General features: G+C 37.1%; 2 protein-coding genes and 1 non-coding gene across 3 annotated transcripts in view; 2 read left to right on the top strand and 1 right to left on the bottom strand.

Annotated features, from left to right (window-relative positions):
* Smp_153360 (DNAj-related) overlaps positions 1–1,606 on the top strand; it is a gene marked incomplete at both ends in the record, with an annotated part of 17,872 nt that extends 16,266 nt beyond the window's left edge. The window contains one exon of the mRNA XM_018797613.1: positions 1,496–1,606. Within this exon, the coding sequence (XP_018652637.1) occupies positions 1,496–1,606 (111 nt within the window). The remainder of the gene's footprint in view (positions 1–1,495) is intronic.
* Smp_tRNA_02414_Sup_CTA.1.1 lies at positions 1,230–1,296 on the top strand. Its single transcript has one exon. It is a non-coding gene (tRNA).
* A 6,165-nt stretch (positions 1,607–7,771) lies between the features above and the next one.
* On the bottom strand, positions 7,772–15,338 carry Smp_153350 (putative ribonuclease z, chloroplast; the record flags this gene model as incomplete). The annotated part of the gene is made up of 7 exons (XM_018797612.1): positions 15,233–15,338; positions 12,508–12,650; positions 12,269–12,476; positions 12,209–12,222; positions 12,105–12,169; positions 9,898–10,076; positions 7,772–7,918 (listed from the first exon to the last, which is right to left on the bottom strand). Exons 3-7 carry the CDS (start codon positions 12,434–12,436, stop codon positions 7,772–7,774), a joined length of 573 nt encoding a protein of 190 aa, XP_018652636.1. The 5' UTR covers positions 12,437–12,476; positions 12,508–12,650; positions 15,233–15,338.
* Positions 15,339–19,834: the final 4,496 nt, after the last annotated feature.

The following is a 19,834-nucleotide window of genomic DNA, read 5'->3' as shown; positions in this document are numbered from 1 at the left end:
TCCTTGGTGGTCTAGTTTCAATTGACTCATGATTTCAACAAATAATTTGTTAATATCATTGTTAATTTTTTTTCAATGAAAAGGTATGAAGAATTATAATTGTTAGAAAATCAGATTTATTATGGGGATTACTAAGATTGTCATACGCATATTTACTTGACAGAACACTGAGCTGAAACGATGGAGCAGTGGTTCATTGATAAGAACTTTTGACTTTGAGCCATCAAGTCTCGAGTTCGAACCATGCCCTTACCTACTCCCGTTTGGACAATCAGATAGTATATCACTAGTTGCATACCTCGAATTTACTAGTGACTTTAAATAACATATTATTTCATGTTGAGAAATTTGAGGCAATCCATACAGTATGCACAAATGCCAATAAGAGACTGATCAATTGCAGTCCTGAACATCAATGATAAGATTCAAACAAACAATACAAAATGAATTTACACTTCATTCCATTGCACAAACTAGCAGCTATCAGGACCAGTAGCTAAGTTGGTAACGCGATCGTGTTTGAAGTAAACGGTACTGTTTTCGAGCCCCGGAGTAAACATCAACTCTGGGATGCGGATACATCCGAAGTTTGAGTCCCTGGATTACACTATAAGCCATCATCCATCCTTGCTTAAAATAAAAACTATTTTGCAAACCCTACAGAAAGAAAGTCGCAACCCAAATAGCTTAGTGATGACGTCTCAGACTTTAAAGCTAGATGATACAAATTTGAACCTCACAGGAAGCTTGAGTTCAGTCAAATTACAGGTACTCCCTAATGACGAGTGTTACATACCACGAACTCTAAGTCAAAACAGGATTTGCTATCGACTACCTTAAATCATAGTGTAAATGCAGCTGAATCACTAAGACTAGCGACCAAACTTCGACCTGATCGAAGGGATTCTATCAGCATTAAAGACCAAACTAATATGACATTAGTTACGATTCAGTGAATAACTACCAATGAACAACCTATACAAAATGACAAATCGAGAAATAAATAAGCTGTTATAAAAAAGAATGTAAGATTTAATATCTAGTTAGAATCAATCTATACAGTATGAAACTAGATCTCATGATGTGTACATGAAATGATTCACAACTGAAAATCGGATGAATTTCCCAATTTTGTTTTATAAAGAGTTCACACAGACGTATTTGAAGTCTATGGGATTTTTTTTACTTTGTTTTAACCAACCATTGAACAAGCAAGTGGCTATCAAGACTCAGTGGCCGAGTGGATAACGCGATGGCGTCTAAAGCGAAAGGTACTGGGTTCGAGTCCCAGAGTGAACATTAACTACGAGATGCAGGTACATCCAGCTGACGAGTCCCAAATAGGACGAAAAGCGCATCCTGGATTCTACTGCTAGCCACTATCCATCTTTGCTTACTAATCATTCATAGCATAAAATGACATCATACTGTCTGTTACCCACACTAAATAGGCTAATTTCATTTGATCCAATATTCTTACCCCTATTATTATTAGTACGCTGAAGATCTACAGAAAAGAACATCAATTAAACCTACAATGACTTCAAATAATCAGTCGAAAAACGAAATACAAAGAAGAAAAACAGAAACAGAAATCCGTATGTAATTTGATGTTAATCTTTTTGCCATTGTTTTATTAACTTTAACAACATGAAGGGAACACTTCCTTTATTCTGAATTAATATAATCGTAATGGATTCAAAAATCTTGTTTGGCCGTAGATAACTTGCATCACTTGTGGTGTAGATCAGATGTCCGTCGAAAAATATAATGATAAGTGTAATGATCAACAGTCTGCTCTGCAATACTTTATAGCTGTGAAACGTAGCTTATGAACGCAAATGATATGCATAGGTGTCTTTAACACTTTACTAGCGTATCGTGAAACAATCAAGTAAGTAAACTTGAAGTTAGGTGAAGGGTACATGGTAAATCGGTATACTTTAGAAGGTCATCAACATCATACGGAATTCATACGATGGACTACACTGCAAAGTCGTCCATGGTGGAAAACTGACAGTCTCATTCCAAGTGACGACCGGAGTTAGATAAGGCCGTTTACTGTCTTCCCCCACCCCGTTTTTTCTTTCTCCTAGTGGTCGACTGGATTATGAAGACCTCGAAATTTGAGAGGAAGTATGGAATACAATGGACAGGTTGGATGCAACTAGACGATTTGGACTTCTCAGATGACCTAGATGTTCTAACCCACACATCAAATAATGCAGGTCAGGATATAGTGTCGCAGCAACCTGTGAATTAGTAGGCCTCAAAGTACAAAAGGGAAAAACTGAGATCATCAAATGCAACACGTAAAATACCAATCCAATAACACTTTATGGATAAACTCTAGAAGAGATGGGAACCTTCACATACCTGGTCAGCATTATTGACGAACAATGAGGATCTGATGCACATGTGAAGGCAAGGATTGACAAATCAAGAGTAACATTCCTACAGTTGAAGAACATATGGAACTCAAAACAACTGTCTGTATACCAATATCAAGGTCAGAATCCTCAATACGAACGTCAAGACAGTTCTACTGTACGGAGCTGAAACTTGGAAAACTACAACAACCAACATCAAGAGAGTACAAGTATTTCCAAACAATTGTCTACAAAAGATACTCAATATCCATTCGCCTGATACCATCAGCAACAGCCTATTCTCGGAGAGAACAAACCAGACATGAAAAGGATGAATAGCACTTGGAAACAACTGGAGAGGATTGCCCAAGACATAATTCGATGGAGAATGCTAGTGAGTGGCCTATGTTCTTCCACGAGGGGTAACAGGCATAAGTAAGTGAGTAACATGGCAAAGATGGCTAATTGGTTGGGGTTTTAAATCATCACAACCTCTCTCAACGGGTAGTGTGAGTCGGAAGAAAGTTAGACGGCAGCCAAACCGAAATGTAATATTAGTCTCTAAATTCACTGACTGTTGGTCCAAGCCATATTGATAGATGCAGAAAACCTAGTTTCGGTCCACACTAAAGTAGCGATCAGCGGTTACAGACGTTCAGCAACATGCCTCAGAACCAGTCACGATGGCGCAAACCGATTCCTCTTTTATCTCGCCTTCGAATTTCAGTCCCAGTATTCCTCCATACATAACTTTTCATCCCACATTTTCAGTCCTCAGTTATCCTCATTACAATCGATACCACGATTATTACCGCTCCTTTGATATTCATTTTGTTAATTTCATCTCGTCGTGCGTACGTCCTATAGCCACTCAGTTCAACGTACATCTATCTGGACAATGCTATACGCTGATTATGACTGACTGAAATTATGAAACTGGATGAAATAACACAATAATTTTAGTTTGCTACCCTTATAAACAGCGCAATTAAATTTACTTGTAACATTATAGGTGATTATTGTATTAAAACATCAAGATATGAATTATCCAAAATCTACTGTTGATATTCTGAAGAGATAAACAAGGTTGAGTCATATGGTGAAATCAAGTAGTTAGGGTCACAGTAACCTGACCAGTTTTTCTCAATTCAAAAGTAACCACATTGTTTAAGAATAATGTGTTGGAAAAATAGACGAAGATAGTTACTAACTCTCATCCTAAGGCTTGTCCGGCAAAGTTGCTCTACATTTGGGACTAAATTAAACTATTTATGATGAATTAATAAACGATAATGTAATGCTGGTAACTATTCCTTTCGAGGTATCAGGACACAAATTGGGCGTCTATTCACCACTTACAACTAACTCCAGCATTAGTTTACAAAGGGTGTCTCAAACTGATATTAGCTCCTATGAATTACGCAATACAAAGCCTGATTTTATCGATAATATCAGTCTCCCACCTCCATATCTCTTAATATAACAGAGGGTATAAAGAGTATATATATATATATATATATATATAAATCTTCCCATTAGTCTACGCGTTTATAGCTCCTGACAAGAAAATGGTGTTCAATACCTTCTAGTAATGAGTTTACTCCTGATGGAATTGGCAGGATAAAAAGAGAACCTACGATGCCTAAGCCGGGTTGATGGATACACAAAAAACCACCTAGGGAAGTTAAGAAACCTTGATTTCAAACCAAAAGTAAATATTGGTCCCAGGATCCTAAGAGGATGGATGATGAATGAACTTATTTCTGGTCACTGGCCACCATGGGATGATACCTAACGTTGCTCGATTACCCAGAGGATTAGACCTGCACATCAAAGGCTAGGGAAGTGGCTCATTAAGAAAGTCACCTCCTTCGATTCGGAAGCCCAAGCAATATCGTAACCCACACACAAATATTCTTGTGTGACGCAGTTGTGAAACTCAATTGTAAAACATTTATATGAATTAAATAAATAAAATAGCCCGTACCAGTGCTAATTAATCTGACCAGATACACGAACATTTCTACTATCTTTAGCAACTTACCTAGAAGAATAAATTTAAGTATAATTTTCGCAGTGAAAAGTGCATACGACATCCACATGAGCCAATTGTTAACTGATTACAAGTACTTTAGGTTTGTGATTGTAAGACAAAACGAAATCATCCACATACTCTACATTAAAGGTCATTCTTCAATTAAATAACCTGTATAACTAACAAGGACTTCTTCGTCGACCTATCTTCACGATCCGCTCAAATAATAAAATCAGAAAGAAACGGTAAGACGAAGTTATTCTACCCAAACCTACCCCCCCCCCAGTTTATCCCTAAGAAAAATACTAATTTTTTCTCTAATTTTATCGGGAAAAAAAGTAATATATTGACTTTGCTTTCTAGTAAAGAAGACTTGAAGAACAGAACATTGCAACATATCAATTTCAAATTTATCATTCCAATGATTTTTCTACACTGTCTTATTCTTTTAAACGGCAGTCTGTTCAACCAAATAATTACAATAAATTCCTCTTTATGTACCAAGCAATTTAACTGTTGATTCTAGAAGATGGTTCGGTTGTAACTGACTAGTCAATAAAGAAAACTAAAGGGTATAACTAGACATTTTGTGGATATTAACATCTACATACTATTAAATACAAATGCTTTTGGTTTATATCCCCTACGTAATCGACGGTGCATACGACTGATGCCAGAAAAATAACCTAGTGCCCCAGCAAGGATCCGAAGGTATTTTCTGGTTAAATATGTACAACCTACTGATGTGTTTTAACAACAAACTGTATGGTTCATAGTAGTAAAGCAAAAGAGAGAACGGTTATGTAGTTTACCCATACTTCAGAATCCCTGATGGATTGTATGCGAACTAGTCTAAGTGTTCGGCTATTACGCTTAAACGCACCTATGTGAATCTGGTTGCTCTGTTATTTTAGTTGGTTTTTTCTATAGATGTTACGATGTGAGACGACGTAATGTCGATATCTACATTTCATTCACGTGTTTAAGTACATTTGCTACACCAAGCCCCGACTATCTAATTTTTGCTGTATTTGAGACATTTTAGGTTTGTCATTATAATACATGAATGCACCATAGATTCCGAAGAAAATGTGAACGCTAGATTTTAAATCATATATGCTACACAATAGTTAAGTAATATATTTCACGTCATTTTGTGAGTGAATATTGAGAAATCTACATACCTATCAGCAATTTTAACTTAACCACATTTGATGAGCAGCTAATCCCCCATTTGTTTTCAGTTTTGATTTCACATATGGAAATATATCAGTTTAGTAAACCAGTAAATGTGACTTGTAGTCAACTACTGTCAATTAAATGTTCCACGCTAGGTGGTAATATTTTATAACCCTAGAGTAGATGATGAGATAATGAGGTTCGACAAACTAAATTATCATATTTCCAACTCAGTATTATCAAAACACACAAATAAGATTGATGGTCACAGTTTGGTTGAAAACTTTTTCTAGAATAAATTAGATAGACTGATCTATATTCGAACTTAGAATCTTCAACTCCCTTGTTACACTTAGACCATTGATTTAAGATCAAATAGTTCATATGTTCAACTTTAATTGATTCAAGATATAGCGCCAAAAACATCAATGATAACAATCTCATTTACAACATGATTGTAAACTACTAGAATTACAACATTTCACTAGAACATAAAGAATTCATAACTACTAACATAACTAAATGGAGTAAGTTTCATTAATTCCACAACTTTGGAAATTGAACAATTAATATTATTACCTGATATTCACTTAAGCATTCGTAAAATATCAGAGTAAGATAACTGTATTGATTAACTAAACAAAAACCTATCTTAATAGTTGAATTAAGGAGTCAATATAAGCTGAACGCGGGACTCGAACCCAGGTTTCCAATAGTGGTCTAACTTAGATCGACTCATAAATCCAACCATTAAAACTACTACAATCTCCACAAATCCCCATTCTTATAAAAACCTACTTATCAAAAGTTGATGACCATTAAACAGTAGGAAGTTTTAAAGCAAACATTTCCGACTAACGAAATATAATTCACCAACTAAGTTAACAGTTAAAATATTTTATTTCATTGTAAACAGTTGAACATACAATCTGTTATATCGTATGAGTGCGTGCGTGCCCTGTTTAATATGACGTGATGATTCCCGCCTATCAAAGAATAATGAATTATAGATCAGAGCAATGATACACAAAAGCCGTATGAGCAGTCATGAGTACTTATCACTCCTGCTTTCTACCTAGCCCAGCCAGTTAAGTCCAGAACACCAATAACAGCCTCTGCAATATGAATCATTATTCTCAAACATACTGGGTTTATATACCAAACAAACTGACCACACTGTACCATACAATAAAAAATAACATTTGTACAAGAATTGGCCAAATGTGACTGTGAATAGGTGGAACAGTAATCAATAGACTGGGCATAACTCAAGAATGGTAAACCGTATAATATAATAGTCTGTGGGTCAAAATAAAACTTATAATAAGAGGGACACGAATATGAATAGTTTAGTTACTTAACAATTACACAATAGGAAATATACGTATCATATTGGTCCATAAATAGTTCTCAAAGTTACCATTCATAATTCTCTTCGGGATATAACATAATCTTATATAAACCTTAAACAATTAGCCAATTCTATTTAGTTTTCAATACTAATAACTATTTTCATAGTTGAAATCATGAGTCAATTGAAGCTAGACCACCATCGAAAACCTGGAAGCACTGGAAGGCCGTTTCGTCCTATTATGGGACTCCTCAGCAGTGCACATCCACGATCCCGCACTCACAAGATTCGGACCCAGGACCTACCAGTCTGTTGTAGAGATATTAACTCACTGAAGACAATGGGTGAACGGTTGCTCAAACATCGTGAATTGGTTGAAGTTAGAAATTAACACCGTTGGATGCCGACCGGCTCAGTGGTCTATCAGTTCAGTGCTCTGGCGCGAGACTGGCAGGTCCTCGGTTCAAATCTCGCGAGTGCGGGATCGTGGATGCGCACTGCTGAGGAGTCCCACAATAGGGCGAAACGGTCGTCCAGTGCTTCCAGGTTTTCCATGGTAGTCTAGCTTCAAATGACTCATGATTTCAACTATGAAAATATTGAAATATCCACAAAACCCCTTCTGAACTAATAATTATGACGAAAATACTACTTACAACAATTTATTAATCATAATTTTTATTCCTTTATAATGATGAATCTATTTATACGTTGAGCCCAATAATCAGAATTAAAGAAAATTTAAAAACAATGAAAACTCTTTATTTTATCGGTAAACTATACAAACTGAAGAAACTTTACAAAGATCTATAGAAAAGAAAAAAGTCAGTGCAAGTATCATCTACTTTCAAGACAATGTTTAGCAGTTACAGATGGTATAATACGACTGACTAACCAATCAGGCATATCTTTGTGACAAAGACGGATGATATCATTATGAGTGTATCGATCTGAGAAGTGTATCAGGTAGATATAATCAACAGACTGAAAATATAAAAAAGCGGGTAAAAGTGGACATTTTTTTAAAAAATACAACTAATTAGCAAGTCGATAATAAGAATAATAATATGAATGAAATTAGTTACTACTCAGTAATTAATTCATGTAAATATCTTAGTCCTAGAAGTCAATCGAGATCGGAATAGCTCAGTGATAGCGTTCTACACTACGTAATTGGACGACATGGGTTTGAACCTAATATGGAGTACCACTTCTCTCGAAGAGTATGTTAGTACGCTTTATCAATGAGCCTCAACTAAAACGAATTCATGGATAGTTCTAGAGACCAACTTCTAACCATCCAACATCAAAATACTAATGGAACTGAAATTTGGCCTACATTGCTGGTGTGCGTTAGAGATGTTAATATTACTCGGCTTAATAAATCGAAGCATGAGTAGAGAGGATCTTGTACCTGCAACCTACTTGTTAAAAACCGCATGGATTAACCACTAAACTGATGTGACTAAATAAGCGGTCAACCATGGGTTAGTGAAATAGAAATTCCTCTATCACATTTAAAAACACATCGCTATGTATGACATTATTGAATCAATCAGTACAAATTATATTTTTGGATTCCGACTCAGTGATCTAGAGGTTAAGCGTTCACGCATGTAACTGTAGATCTTGGGTTTGATTCCCGCTCGCGGGGTCACGGATGACCATATAGCTTCACTGTTTTCCAACCTAATTGTTTTATTACATCAATAATCCGGCGTTTTAACAGGTTGGCTGGATATGGAGGGTCCACCTAGGGGAGTTGGAAAACCCTCATTCTAAACCAATGGTGCACATGGGCTCCAGGATCCTGAGGGAAAAATGATGTGTGAACCTATTGTTGGTCACCGACTACCATGTGACTGAATCTCCCAACGTTACTCGACTGCCTTGTGGATTAGACCTCTGGGTCAAAGGCTCGTAGAGTGTCCTCCTAAGAAAACTGCCTGCTTCGGTTTGAGCACCCGGGTAGTATTCCAGTCTTCACACAAATCAATGATAATTACTGCTGGCCTTATTTTCATTGTGTGGAGCATATATATTTGGTGCCTCCCTGTGCCAATGTTTGTGTTCAAATAAAATAATAATAATACATTCACAAAGACTATGAGGACTTCTTCTCTACCTTGATGTGGTGGCCGGGTTTCCATTTCGTGATGACCCGACCAAGGTGTATATTGACTGGAACAATGGCTCCTCTGGGTTTTGCCGTGAAATGCAGGTTGGTAAGATAGTGGTAAGACTAAAATCGCCAAACTCATGGTCGGACAGTGAAATTGTACTCCTGACTCTGCTGGAGTGTGATGGCAGTAAGTTATCAATTCCATACAACTGGCATCTATGGCAACGCTACCTCCCCCATAACTGAAGGAAGAGGTTAGAATAAGTCGACACTAAAAGTAGCACACCACACTTGACCTCATGGATTTCAGCTATTAGCTGTAAGTTTTTAGAAGTACGGAGCTAACAAACCTAAAGCCACCCACAAAACGGCTGTATGTGACTGGCCTCAAGCATTAGTCTCTCAGGCACTGTGATTACAATCCCAAGTCGTACAAACCATTCCTACAAGCTTCCTTCTCAACCACCTCAACAGAAACCATCATCCAACTGCATGAGCGACAGTAAATAGACAACCGCTCTCACACTTCTAACGGCACTCGAGGTCATCACTACTACCTACCTCGGAGAACACGATATCACCAGTACTGATAGTATTAATATGATTTAAGTCTGAAGTGTTTATAATGTTTATGCAGCTATGAAAACTGCTTATTTGCAGTTAAATGTTACAACAAAAATGTTATTCCCTAAAAAGGTCCACATAAACTCCTCAAAAGTCCACAGTAGCAATTGAATTTACTACAACTCTGACATAAGAATATTTGTAAAAAAACAAGGATCAGACTAACAACTGAATAGTTCGGAATAAAAGCTAACCACTTATTTCAAAAAAGAACTACCTTTAGCAAAGAAGCATTCTGACGAATTTCATCCAAATGCGTATGACCATGACTTCTAGCGCTTTCAATCTTACGATCTGGATTATCTAAAAATGTTGCCTCCATTATCAATAGGCGAGATGATAAAAGATCTGGGCAGAGTGAATTCGCTTCGCGAATAATAGTAAATCTAGAATCACCTATGACAGTAAACAAAACAAGGTAACATTTACCTAATAATACACGATAAATAGACATCTAATATCGGGGTTAAGATTAATTGTTAAAGAAGTACTTGGCAAACAACAAATAGGTAAAAAAAATATTTGGTGGGTTGATTACGTAAATTAGATGTATGTTTTATTACTGTCACTATTTCGATTGTTCAAAATACCTTAAGATTTCAAAATATTTCGGTAATGATTTCTTTGGAAAGTGGACTGTACAATGGTGCAGACGCAACTTTCATTTATTATTCGATAAATGATTAAAATCCCATCAGTTTAAAACTTACTGTTACTTAACATCAATGAATTTAGATACTATATTTTACTACAAAAATAATAACTCACTAAAAGTTGACCGGTATCAAACAATCGTCTCTTGTGCTCAACAGTGATAACCCGGTCGGTAAGGACATTGGTTTTAATATTGTTTCTCTTTAGTCCCCTCCAGAATAAATACCGTTTAGAGATATGAGCAACCACTAATCGTTAATCTCACACAAACCTCCATCAGCACTCAATTATGTCAGCAAGGTTCTTATTTATTTCCTGAAGTTTCTCGTCCTTGTTATCGACTATTCTTATTTAACTAAAACATCTTTTCTACATACAACCAGTATTAAAGATGCCAGCTTACGAAATATAATTTAGGACCTTTTGAAAACTCTTCCCAAGTGGCATGTTAGAGGACTTCATTTCAGAACGCCGAATCAGGTTAGACAATAAGCTTCAACAATTACGACGTACGAATGCCGTAAATTGTGTGGTCATATATTTAATTTTACCTAGAAAAAGTGCGATTTATCCCTTATGAATCTGACAACGCAACAACATCTTGTGATCTTGTTCACGCATTTTTAGAATTAAATAAAATTCCAGGAGCAGATTCCTATAAAATCTCGAGCACTGTTCGTATTGATGGAGAAGTAAGACATCGGAACAATAGTGGTATGCGTTGCTGTCTGTTAGTAGATATTACTTACACTCCAACCAACTACAGATCGAACGTTGATTTTAAAAAAAGCTTTTTAAGCGTTCCATAAAAACTTAGGATTCTCATCTACGGGTGTGATATGCAGTTTCTTATAAAAACAAAGATGACATTTGTACGCAAAATAAGTGATTATTGTTATTAAATCTCCTTTGCTTTTTATCCTGTTGAACTCTTGGTGTATTGGTATGAAGTGTGGCAACATGGTCTAGGGCACATTTGAGCCAGGTTCAATATGTCTATGAATGATGACCGACAAAGCGGAGTTCGCCACAATGTATTTTCTCGCTAATTCAATCAGAACCGGTGGTCGAAATAAAGTAGTTGTTACAATATATTAGTCTCAGTCTACTACTCCCAGGGTCTTTTATAACAGATATGATAATGGACCAATGTTTAACGAAATAGACTTTGGATAATCCCGAAGTATATATATATATATATATATATATACCTTTAAACATAAAAATTCCGAATGACTGAAATAACTTAAAAGCGACGTGTGAACAGAAAACTTAAATCCCTTTACTTCAAAAAAACATATTAACACGTTTATTGAGAATTAAATACAGTACTGGAAAAAATCAGCAAACCAGAGAGATGAGAAATATAAGACAGAACGCACAAGTGTATAATTACATATATATACACTGTTGTTTACCGAAGTTGAAATACTACTGTTGAAAACGGGTAACAGCTATCCCAATATGATTATTTACAGCGCATTTATCACGGGTAGTGGAAATAATCAGTCGGTAATGTTAACCGTAGGGTTTAAAAAGAAAAACGGTCGAGCAAAAGTCTGAGAATCTAGCTGAGGTAACTGGATCACCGCCTATTCTGATGTGTAGTGTGGTTTGCCAAAATGAATGTTTAATATTCAGTTTAAGCTTCACATAAAAAAGCCACCCACACTGTTATCAGCAGTATTGTGGATATAATTGAACAATAACTAGTTTGCCAACAAAGTGACATTCATATCGAAACAGTCGTTCAGTAATATTTCAACATACCTAAATAAGCTATTTCCGGAACTTCCTTGCCACTAGGATCTCGAGAATAAAGTAAATAACCCACACTAGTAATCGAGTGATCAGTTGAAAAAACAACTACATGCCAATCATCCGATAACTGAAAATGTGAAGAATCACATGTATATGATGTAAGCACAACAAACCTCATATTTATTTCCCGGTTCAACAGGAACAAAGGTACCGACAAAGTCTGAGTCAGCTTTTTCAGACATAGCAGTGAAAGCATCGCAAATAGCCTTCACATGTGGGACCAGATGCTTTGGCATGAAATATGTCGCTCTTCTTAGATTATTCAAGGCCCTCTTTTTCATATGCTGAGCGATAGCTCCAATATGATCAGCATGTCCATGACTAGAAACTGTTAACTTCACTATTCACTTACCTAATAAATATATGATCGGCAAAAACGAGTGGTCTAGGTGAAAATCCAATATCGAAACCGAATACTTGGCGATTCTTACGTACAGCAACGCAGGTTTCGTTTCCGGCAACCGACCAGCCAAAAATTTCAAATCCCCCAACTTTCTGGAAACTCATACCTAGGTAAACTTTTATACATGACTGCAATATACGTAAAATTATTGAAAGCATATAAATTCCGGTACATTAGGGCACTAAAAACGTGCCGCATAAATAATAATTGAACAGGAACAATGTTTAATAGGAAATACATTTGAGCCAGAAACAGCCAATAAAGCCCTTTTTCAGATAAGTGTTCGCGACTAGCTTTTATTTTACATTGCATCTGATAACATCAAGCTATGTGAAATAAGTGATTGCATTTCAGGACCTTACACCAGAAACATAAGATAAGTAAGAAAGCGATATTTCGAAAAAAGGATATTTCGTTTTATTTTTGTTCCATACCGGCCATAAACCGTAGCTGACTGATTGTTTTGATGTGTATAGAGCACAGTATTTGACAGATTTTGACCGCATAAACCAACGCAACCCAAGATGAGTCACTGTCGTTGTCGAGTATCGTATCGGTAGGGAGCGGTCGAGGCACTAGAAAACATTTAATCGTTTCCATAGCCACTATTGGTAACGGTGATGTCCACAACGAAGGGTGGATACTTCCGAAAAACCACAAAAGCTTATTTGCCATTTTACCGAGACATTTCCAGGTTGACGTGTTAATATGAACGAGTATCCATTGTATGTAATTTTGTCGTTTGTCATTGGTACACGAGTAATGTGTTAACAACTGATCTGCACACATGAGCCAGAGTAGTTATTGATGTAATCTGCTGTTTACATTTCAGCTAGTTTACTCTCATTTCTCTTATCCCATGGTTTTAGTGGACTCAAACTGCTTTCATTGGAAGGGCTAAAAGTGGTCTTAGCGGTGTCAGCTCTTCTAAAACACTACAGCGCTGTGACCAACAGAAAAAGTGAATTTAACCTATACCTATGAGCGGGTTATAATGGTACAATAGTTATGTTTAAATAAATGCCTGTCATCGGAGCATTGTACTGGCCAGGAAAAAATACATCCAAATGATTAACGTTTTTGTGAACTTAAGGGTTGTGGTTGTCCTTGTTTTGCTGGAAGTTTTCTCCGACCCATGCTGTGTTACTTTTTTGTGGTTCATTGTGTGGTTGAGGTGAAACTATAATTTACGGAAGAGCCAACAAGATTTAGGATAACAGGTCATGGACTTTGGCAAGGAATCCATCAATCCACTTCGCCAAATAGCGTTTTGGCATGTTAGCTGATGTCAGATCGCGATGAAAACCCTAGACCTAGTTCCTAACCCTAACCATAAACTGTAAATCATGATTCTAACTGCTTTATAACCATTATTTAGTCCTAGATAGTAGATAAAAGTGCCCAAGGTCACTTTGGCCTCGCCCATAAGTTATGGTCTTACCTCAAACATTTGTTCCCATAACTAACTGGCAGACTGAGAATGAATGTGCTCCAGCCTTTAGAACTGCATATCGTCTGATGTACTGGACTGTAGTGCGCCCGTTTTGGTCGTCAATTATTTGTTAACGGGAATGTTTACACATCTATTAGTAAAGAGGTGCATGCCCCCAAATGCCCTGGTACGGCCGAGAGTGGGGAGGGTCTGCTCTCCCTCTCGAAATGCTCTCACATGGCCAGCGAATATATAGCCTCTGCCAGGGAAGTCCTGCTCACTGCCTTCTCGTGGCGGGGGTGTTGTTTACGAAATTGAGAGGACGAAAAGCGAATGTCCGACGCTTTAACCGGGTTGGTGGATGTAGAGGATCCACCTAGGAGAGTTGGAAAACCCTCATTCCAAACCAATGGTGCACATGGGCTGGCTCCAGTATCCTTAGGGAACAAATGGCGCACGAATCAATATTGATCACCGGCTACCATGGGAATGCATCTCCTCACGATGCTCCACTGCCTTGTGGATCAGATCTTTTGGTCAAAGGCTCCGGGTGTGGGCCCCTAAGAAAACCACCTGTTTCAGTTTGGGCACCTGGGCAGTATCACAGCCCTCAAGCGAATCGAATGGGATTTGTATGGCGCATATGTATTTGGTGCTTCCTTGTACCAATATTTATGTGTTTAAATAAATAAATAATAAAAAGGTGCATGTGACTAAGTACTGAAGTCTGAAAGAGGTAAGTACCATGCCCAACTTTGTTCTTACTTCCCGGTCAATCATGCTGTTAAATTGCAGTTTTCTTATATTAAGTCCCTACTCTACAGCACAAAGGCACAATATGGATAAAAAGTCCCATGCTACTGAAATCAGTGGAAAATCAGTTTGATTATAAATATTGAGTGACTGTCGGACTTCTGGCTAGACTGTCTTTAAAATCACCCAAAATAATCAGGTACTGAGATTTACTCTAGGCATTCTAGTGAAATATACGAAGCGATAGCTGCCTCCTATTTTCGCCTTTACTTCCATTACAAAACAAATGTACAAGCACAGTCGACTGTCCAGTTTGTATACAAAAGTAAAAAAACAAATGTACCAATGAGAAACGCGTTTTATAGGGCGTCTAAGCTACTAACTACACAGGAAAAACATTCTGTATTCTGTGGCCAGAACTTAGAGTACAGTTACAATAAATACACGATTACTGTGATTAGAAAAAAACAAAACACAAGGATAAATTACTTTGCGAAATTCAAGTCTCTTTAGATTACGGATGTCAAAAGTATTCTTAGTAATTTATATCGAGACTTTAGTGAGCAAATAGTAGCAGCGCGTAAACATAAACACGTGACGTTAAATTTGAGTGAAGCTCGTTGTTCCAATGTCATATACTTTTGTGATGGACTGACATAAACTAAATAAACTCTATACTCTCGCTTCTTCATGTTATTCCTCGTTAAATTGGTAATTGTCTAGAAGCCTTTATTCCTTATATTTAATAAGTTTATGTTATTCCAGAAGGGTGGAGTTGATAAATATATTCGTTTTTCGGTTACAAGGTAGTTGAAAAGCTGGTTGTAATGTGAAGATTTTAAGACCGAAATGCAAATAATTCCTAAAATAGTTGAGCTTCGAGATGGATTTATAGGTGAATTATTTAAGTAGCCAAATAAATAAACATGTAGAGACAATGTTTAAGAATAGATGACAGTTGGTAAGGAATTTAGTGACTTTCACAGACGCCTCATAACACCTACTCAGATTCATATTAAATTTTGAACGGAATGATTTTTCTTATATGCTCGATTGCCCCGTGACAATTTTGTTTTGCTTTTTTCTTGTCCATCACCAGCCCGTAACATTACATTTTTATACACGCTTGTGTATATGAATACCTATCCTTCTTAATTACCGGTACTTTATAGATAGCATGTCTGCAAAATCACGGCGCAACACTTGCTCAGGGTTCCTAACAGGTAGCAACTTCCAGCACTGCATCTATTGAACTTCAGGATAAAAGAAAACTTCGAATTCGCTCATCTAAAAACAGTCTCGTACTCGATTTTTATTATCTACGTTTCATTAACGTGGCCAGTCGTCTAAATGTATAACGAATTAAAAATTACATATGATTCGTTGCTAACGAAGTCACGAATATTCATGGCTTGGTAACGACACACCCAATGATCTGGTGTGGATGCTTGATCAAACACCTGCAGTAAGGGTCTGTCGAGTAAAACTAATGAGGTCAGCATCAATGTCAGAGACTTACAGAACCACTTATTTTGTGATTTAATTTACCACAACGCTGCAGCCATTCATTACTGTCCTCGTAATAATGTGTTCAACTTATGGGGTTCAACATTCAGATTCAGCTTAGATTACGTTTACCGGAACAACTCGAAGAACTTTCCATGTTGTACGCCAATATCAAGTCATCTCTTGTCTTTTTGTAGCCCGTGATGTACAGTCCTGGTTAATTGAGCTGATCTTTGCAGAGACTGTCCTTTATTATTATAACCCCTAGCCTAACTTATCTGCAAGCTTTGAAGATTGGTGACCATTTATTTATACTAATCGTGCAATATAAATAAATGGACAGAGGATAAATGAACGAGTAAAGAACTGATATACGAATGTTTATGACTATACAATTGAGTAATCAAACTAATAAATATATACCTTAGTAACAGTAAAACTGAGTGAACACAAGTAGATTGAAATGACAGTATTATTGGAATAACACAAGAACTGGATTTATGTTAATACTCTAAATTCAAATCATCAACATTTGGATGGCAATGGAAATGACACTAGCAATAGAATATCCGAAAATTGTACTACAGTGAGGCGAATCCGGGACTACACTAGACTGGTCCAAACTGCATTGTATTGGGATGAATCCAAACTGTTTCAGAACATTAACTAGTCAGTATTTCAAATACTTATGCACACCCTAGGATCCCCTTACACCAACAAGGGTGTGAAGAGACCGTTCTTTCTGTCGAGATGTTTTCACATGAATTTATAGTCACTCCCAAGGAAGTCTCAAGCATCACTTTCTCGCGACAGAGGTGTTGTTTACGAAATTGAGTGGACAAAAAGTGAATGTTCAGAGCTCTAACCGGGTTGGTGGACACAGAGGGTCCAACTAGAGGAGTTGGAAAACCCTCATTCTAAACCAATGGTGCACATGGGCTCCAGGATCCTGAGGGAAAAATGATGTGTGAACCTATTGTTGGTCACCGACTACCATGAGACGGCATCTTCCAACGTTGCTCGACTGCCTTGTGGATTAGACCTCTGGGTCAAAGGCTCGTAGAGTGTCCTCCTAAGAAAACTGCCTGTTTCGGTTTGGGCACCCGGGTAGTATTCCAGTCTTCACACAAATCAATGATAATTACTGCTGGCCTTATTTTCATTGTGTGGAGCATATATATTTGGTGCTTCTCTGCATCGATTTTTATGTTTTTAGGTAAATAATATTAATGCAGCCTAATGATGATATTGTATGAATTATATTAATTTCATAACCTCAATTTAGAATGGACTGATTAGAGGCTCCTGTTCAACTTATGTTTCGTATTTAGTTAGTATTCAAGGCATAGGCAGTAGTATGAAAAGTTGATTCACTGTATAATCAGAAAATTCAGCTGAGAACACGTTTCTCACAGCTACACTCACGTTTAACTATTGTCAGATGTCTTGTAGTGACCGGCCTGTCTCGATAAGAACACGACTGGAATAATAGAAACAATTATTATTATTGTAACCAATTGTACCAGCGATTGTTTTACTGTACTTGTTTACCTGTATCGAACCGCGCCTTGTTTGGTTCAAACTTTCTTACGCTCTGCCCATTTTGCCTGTACTCGTTGGCACGTCTCGGTATTCTTTCGATACCACGAGATCGCCAATAAATACACTTTATCTGGACTAATTAAAGCCTTCTGGTTTGCGAGTTATCGAAAGGACCAAGTCGTTTCTAGGCGCGTAATCGAATTGTAGTGGTGATCATAGTCCATCATCGACTCGACGCCATCTAAAGTCCATATAAAATTCATGAAATTACAATGATTGACCTGTGACAGGTTTTTAATGATGACTCTGCCGTTTAGAACCATAAATATGACCACGAAACACTTACGCTGTTCATATGTTAAACTGTTGACCACCAGTTAATGTTAAGGACCTTAGTGCAGTTTGTTAAGACCGTTTGGTGTACTAACCTATCCTTCATCTTCACAATCACACTTCATTTCTGCTCCAAAATAACCCTTAGGTAATCATTTTCTTTGGCCGTGTTGATAGTACATATAAAATTTCATAAGTGTGAAACCGATGCAAAGCTAATGCATGTTCCACATCATCAGTCATACAGCCAATTAAAAACCATCATGTTAGTTTGCTAGATTCGCTTATTATTATAGTGACTTTTATCACTATTGCCCGTTATTACTAAGAAACACAACCATCTTATTTTTATTACGGATTAGCAAACTTAAAGACAGTTATCACAATCGCAATAATTTGTGTAGTTTGTTAGCTCAAGAATGGCCAGTAGTGTATATAACCCGCAAAGGCTTCCAAGGTTTGAATGTTAGTCCTTTGAATTAACGTAACTATATATTCTTTCTCACATCTACATAAACTGACATCAGAGGACACAGTACATGATTGCGAGTTTCCTGGTCCATAGTATTGCCACTTCATGCGCTCAAAACATCTTTCTCCTTGGTGCTGTGACAGGCTATAATCTAATAGACCACCGTAGTGAATCTAACTGCAGTACTTCCTTACTTTCATCGCTTATTAGGGATAATCACAACTGATTGGTCATACACACTGGTAAATATGGACTTCATAGTACAATGTGCATGAAAACATCAAACTAACCTATTGGTTAACCTATGGGACCTCGAATTTTTACTGGACTTAAAAAGACTATTTAATTCTGGGAACCCTCTTTCAGTATGCTTTTATTATTTTATTAATTATTGTACCCGCTCAGCGGATACTATTTGTGCACACCGTTACGAGCCAGCTTATAAAAGATGATCGTAACAGACTTAGTGTCACATATTTCACAGAGTTAATTGAAAAATCCAACTCCTGACGAGTTGATATTAGTATTAATTTTTAAATAGCGTCCTATTTTGATGCACATTCGTTCCATAGATGCCTTCAATATTTCTATTTGCTTCTACATTCCCAGTAAGTACTGCGAGACCGAACATCTATTTGGAACCAAATGTTTATTACATGTAAATAGATATAACTCTGCTTGTGGTTCTTTTAGAGCCCAAAGCCCGAGAACAAGAGGAGGTTTGTGCTTGGGGTTAGAAACTGCATACGGTAGGTAACAACATTGCTAGAAAACGTCAACCAATCGTATTAGAGAGACGTGGTCACTTTTGTGTAACCTACCTCTTTTACTCATAATATATTGTTCACTCTCCAACCTAAATGTGTTCTTTAGAAACGCTAAACATTATACCGTTGATTGTTACGATACGACGAGTCAGAATACACAATGATTTGATTTCCACGTAAGATCATACATACCAGGTCTTCATAACGTGACAATTTTAGGACCAAATCTTTAGAAGACGAAAAACGGTGAGTGATGCTCTTGTGACTATCAGGGGGAACATGAGTTGTAACCAAGGGGAGTGCGACTCCCAACTTATGTCTATGATAATGGCTTGGACCTTAGTCAGTGTTGGGGTATATTCGGCACTGATGTTTTCAGTTTGCAAGAGGTTTGCTTATACCGATGATTTGCATGCATGATTGTGTCGCTAGACCTCTAACCAGACTGACAAGGTTTTAGGATATTTTCTG

The sequence above is a fragment of the Schistosoma mansoni genome, chromosome 5 (assembly GCF_000237925.1).
Source record: "Schistosoma mansoni strain Puerto Rico chromosome 5, complete genome".
NCBI classification, from domain to species: domain Eukaryota; kingdom Metazoa; phylum Platyhelminthes; class Trematoda; order Strigeidida; family Schistosomatidae; genus Schistosoma; species Schistosoma mansoni.
The sequence above is the reverse complement of the archived record's forward strand: the minus strand, read 5'-3'. Positions and strand labels throughout refer to the sequence as shown.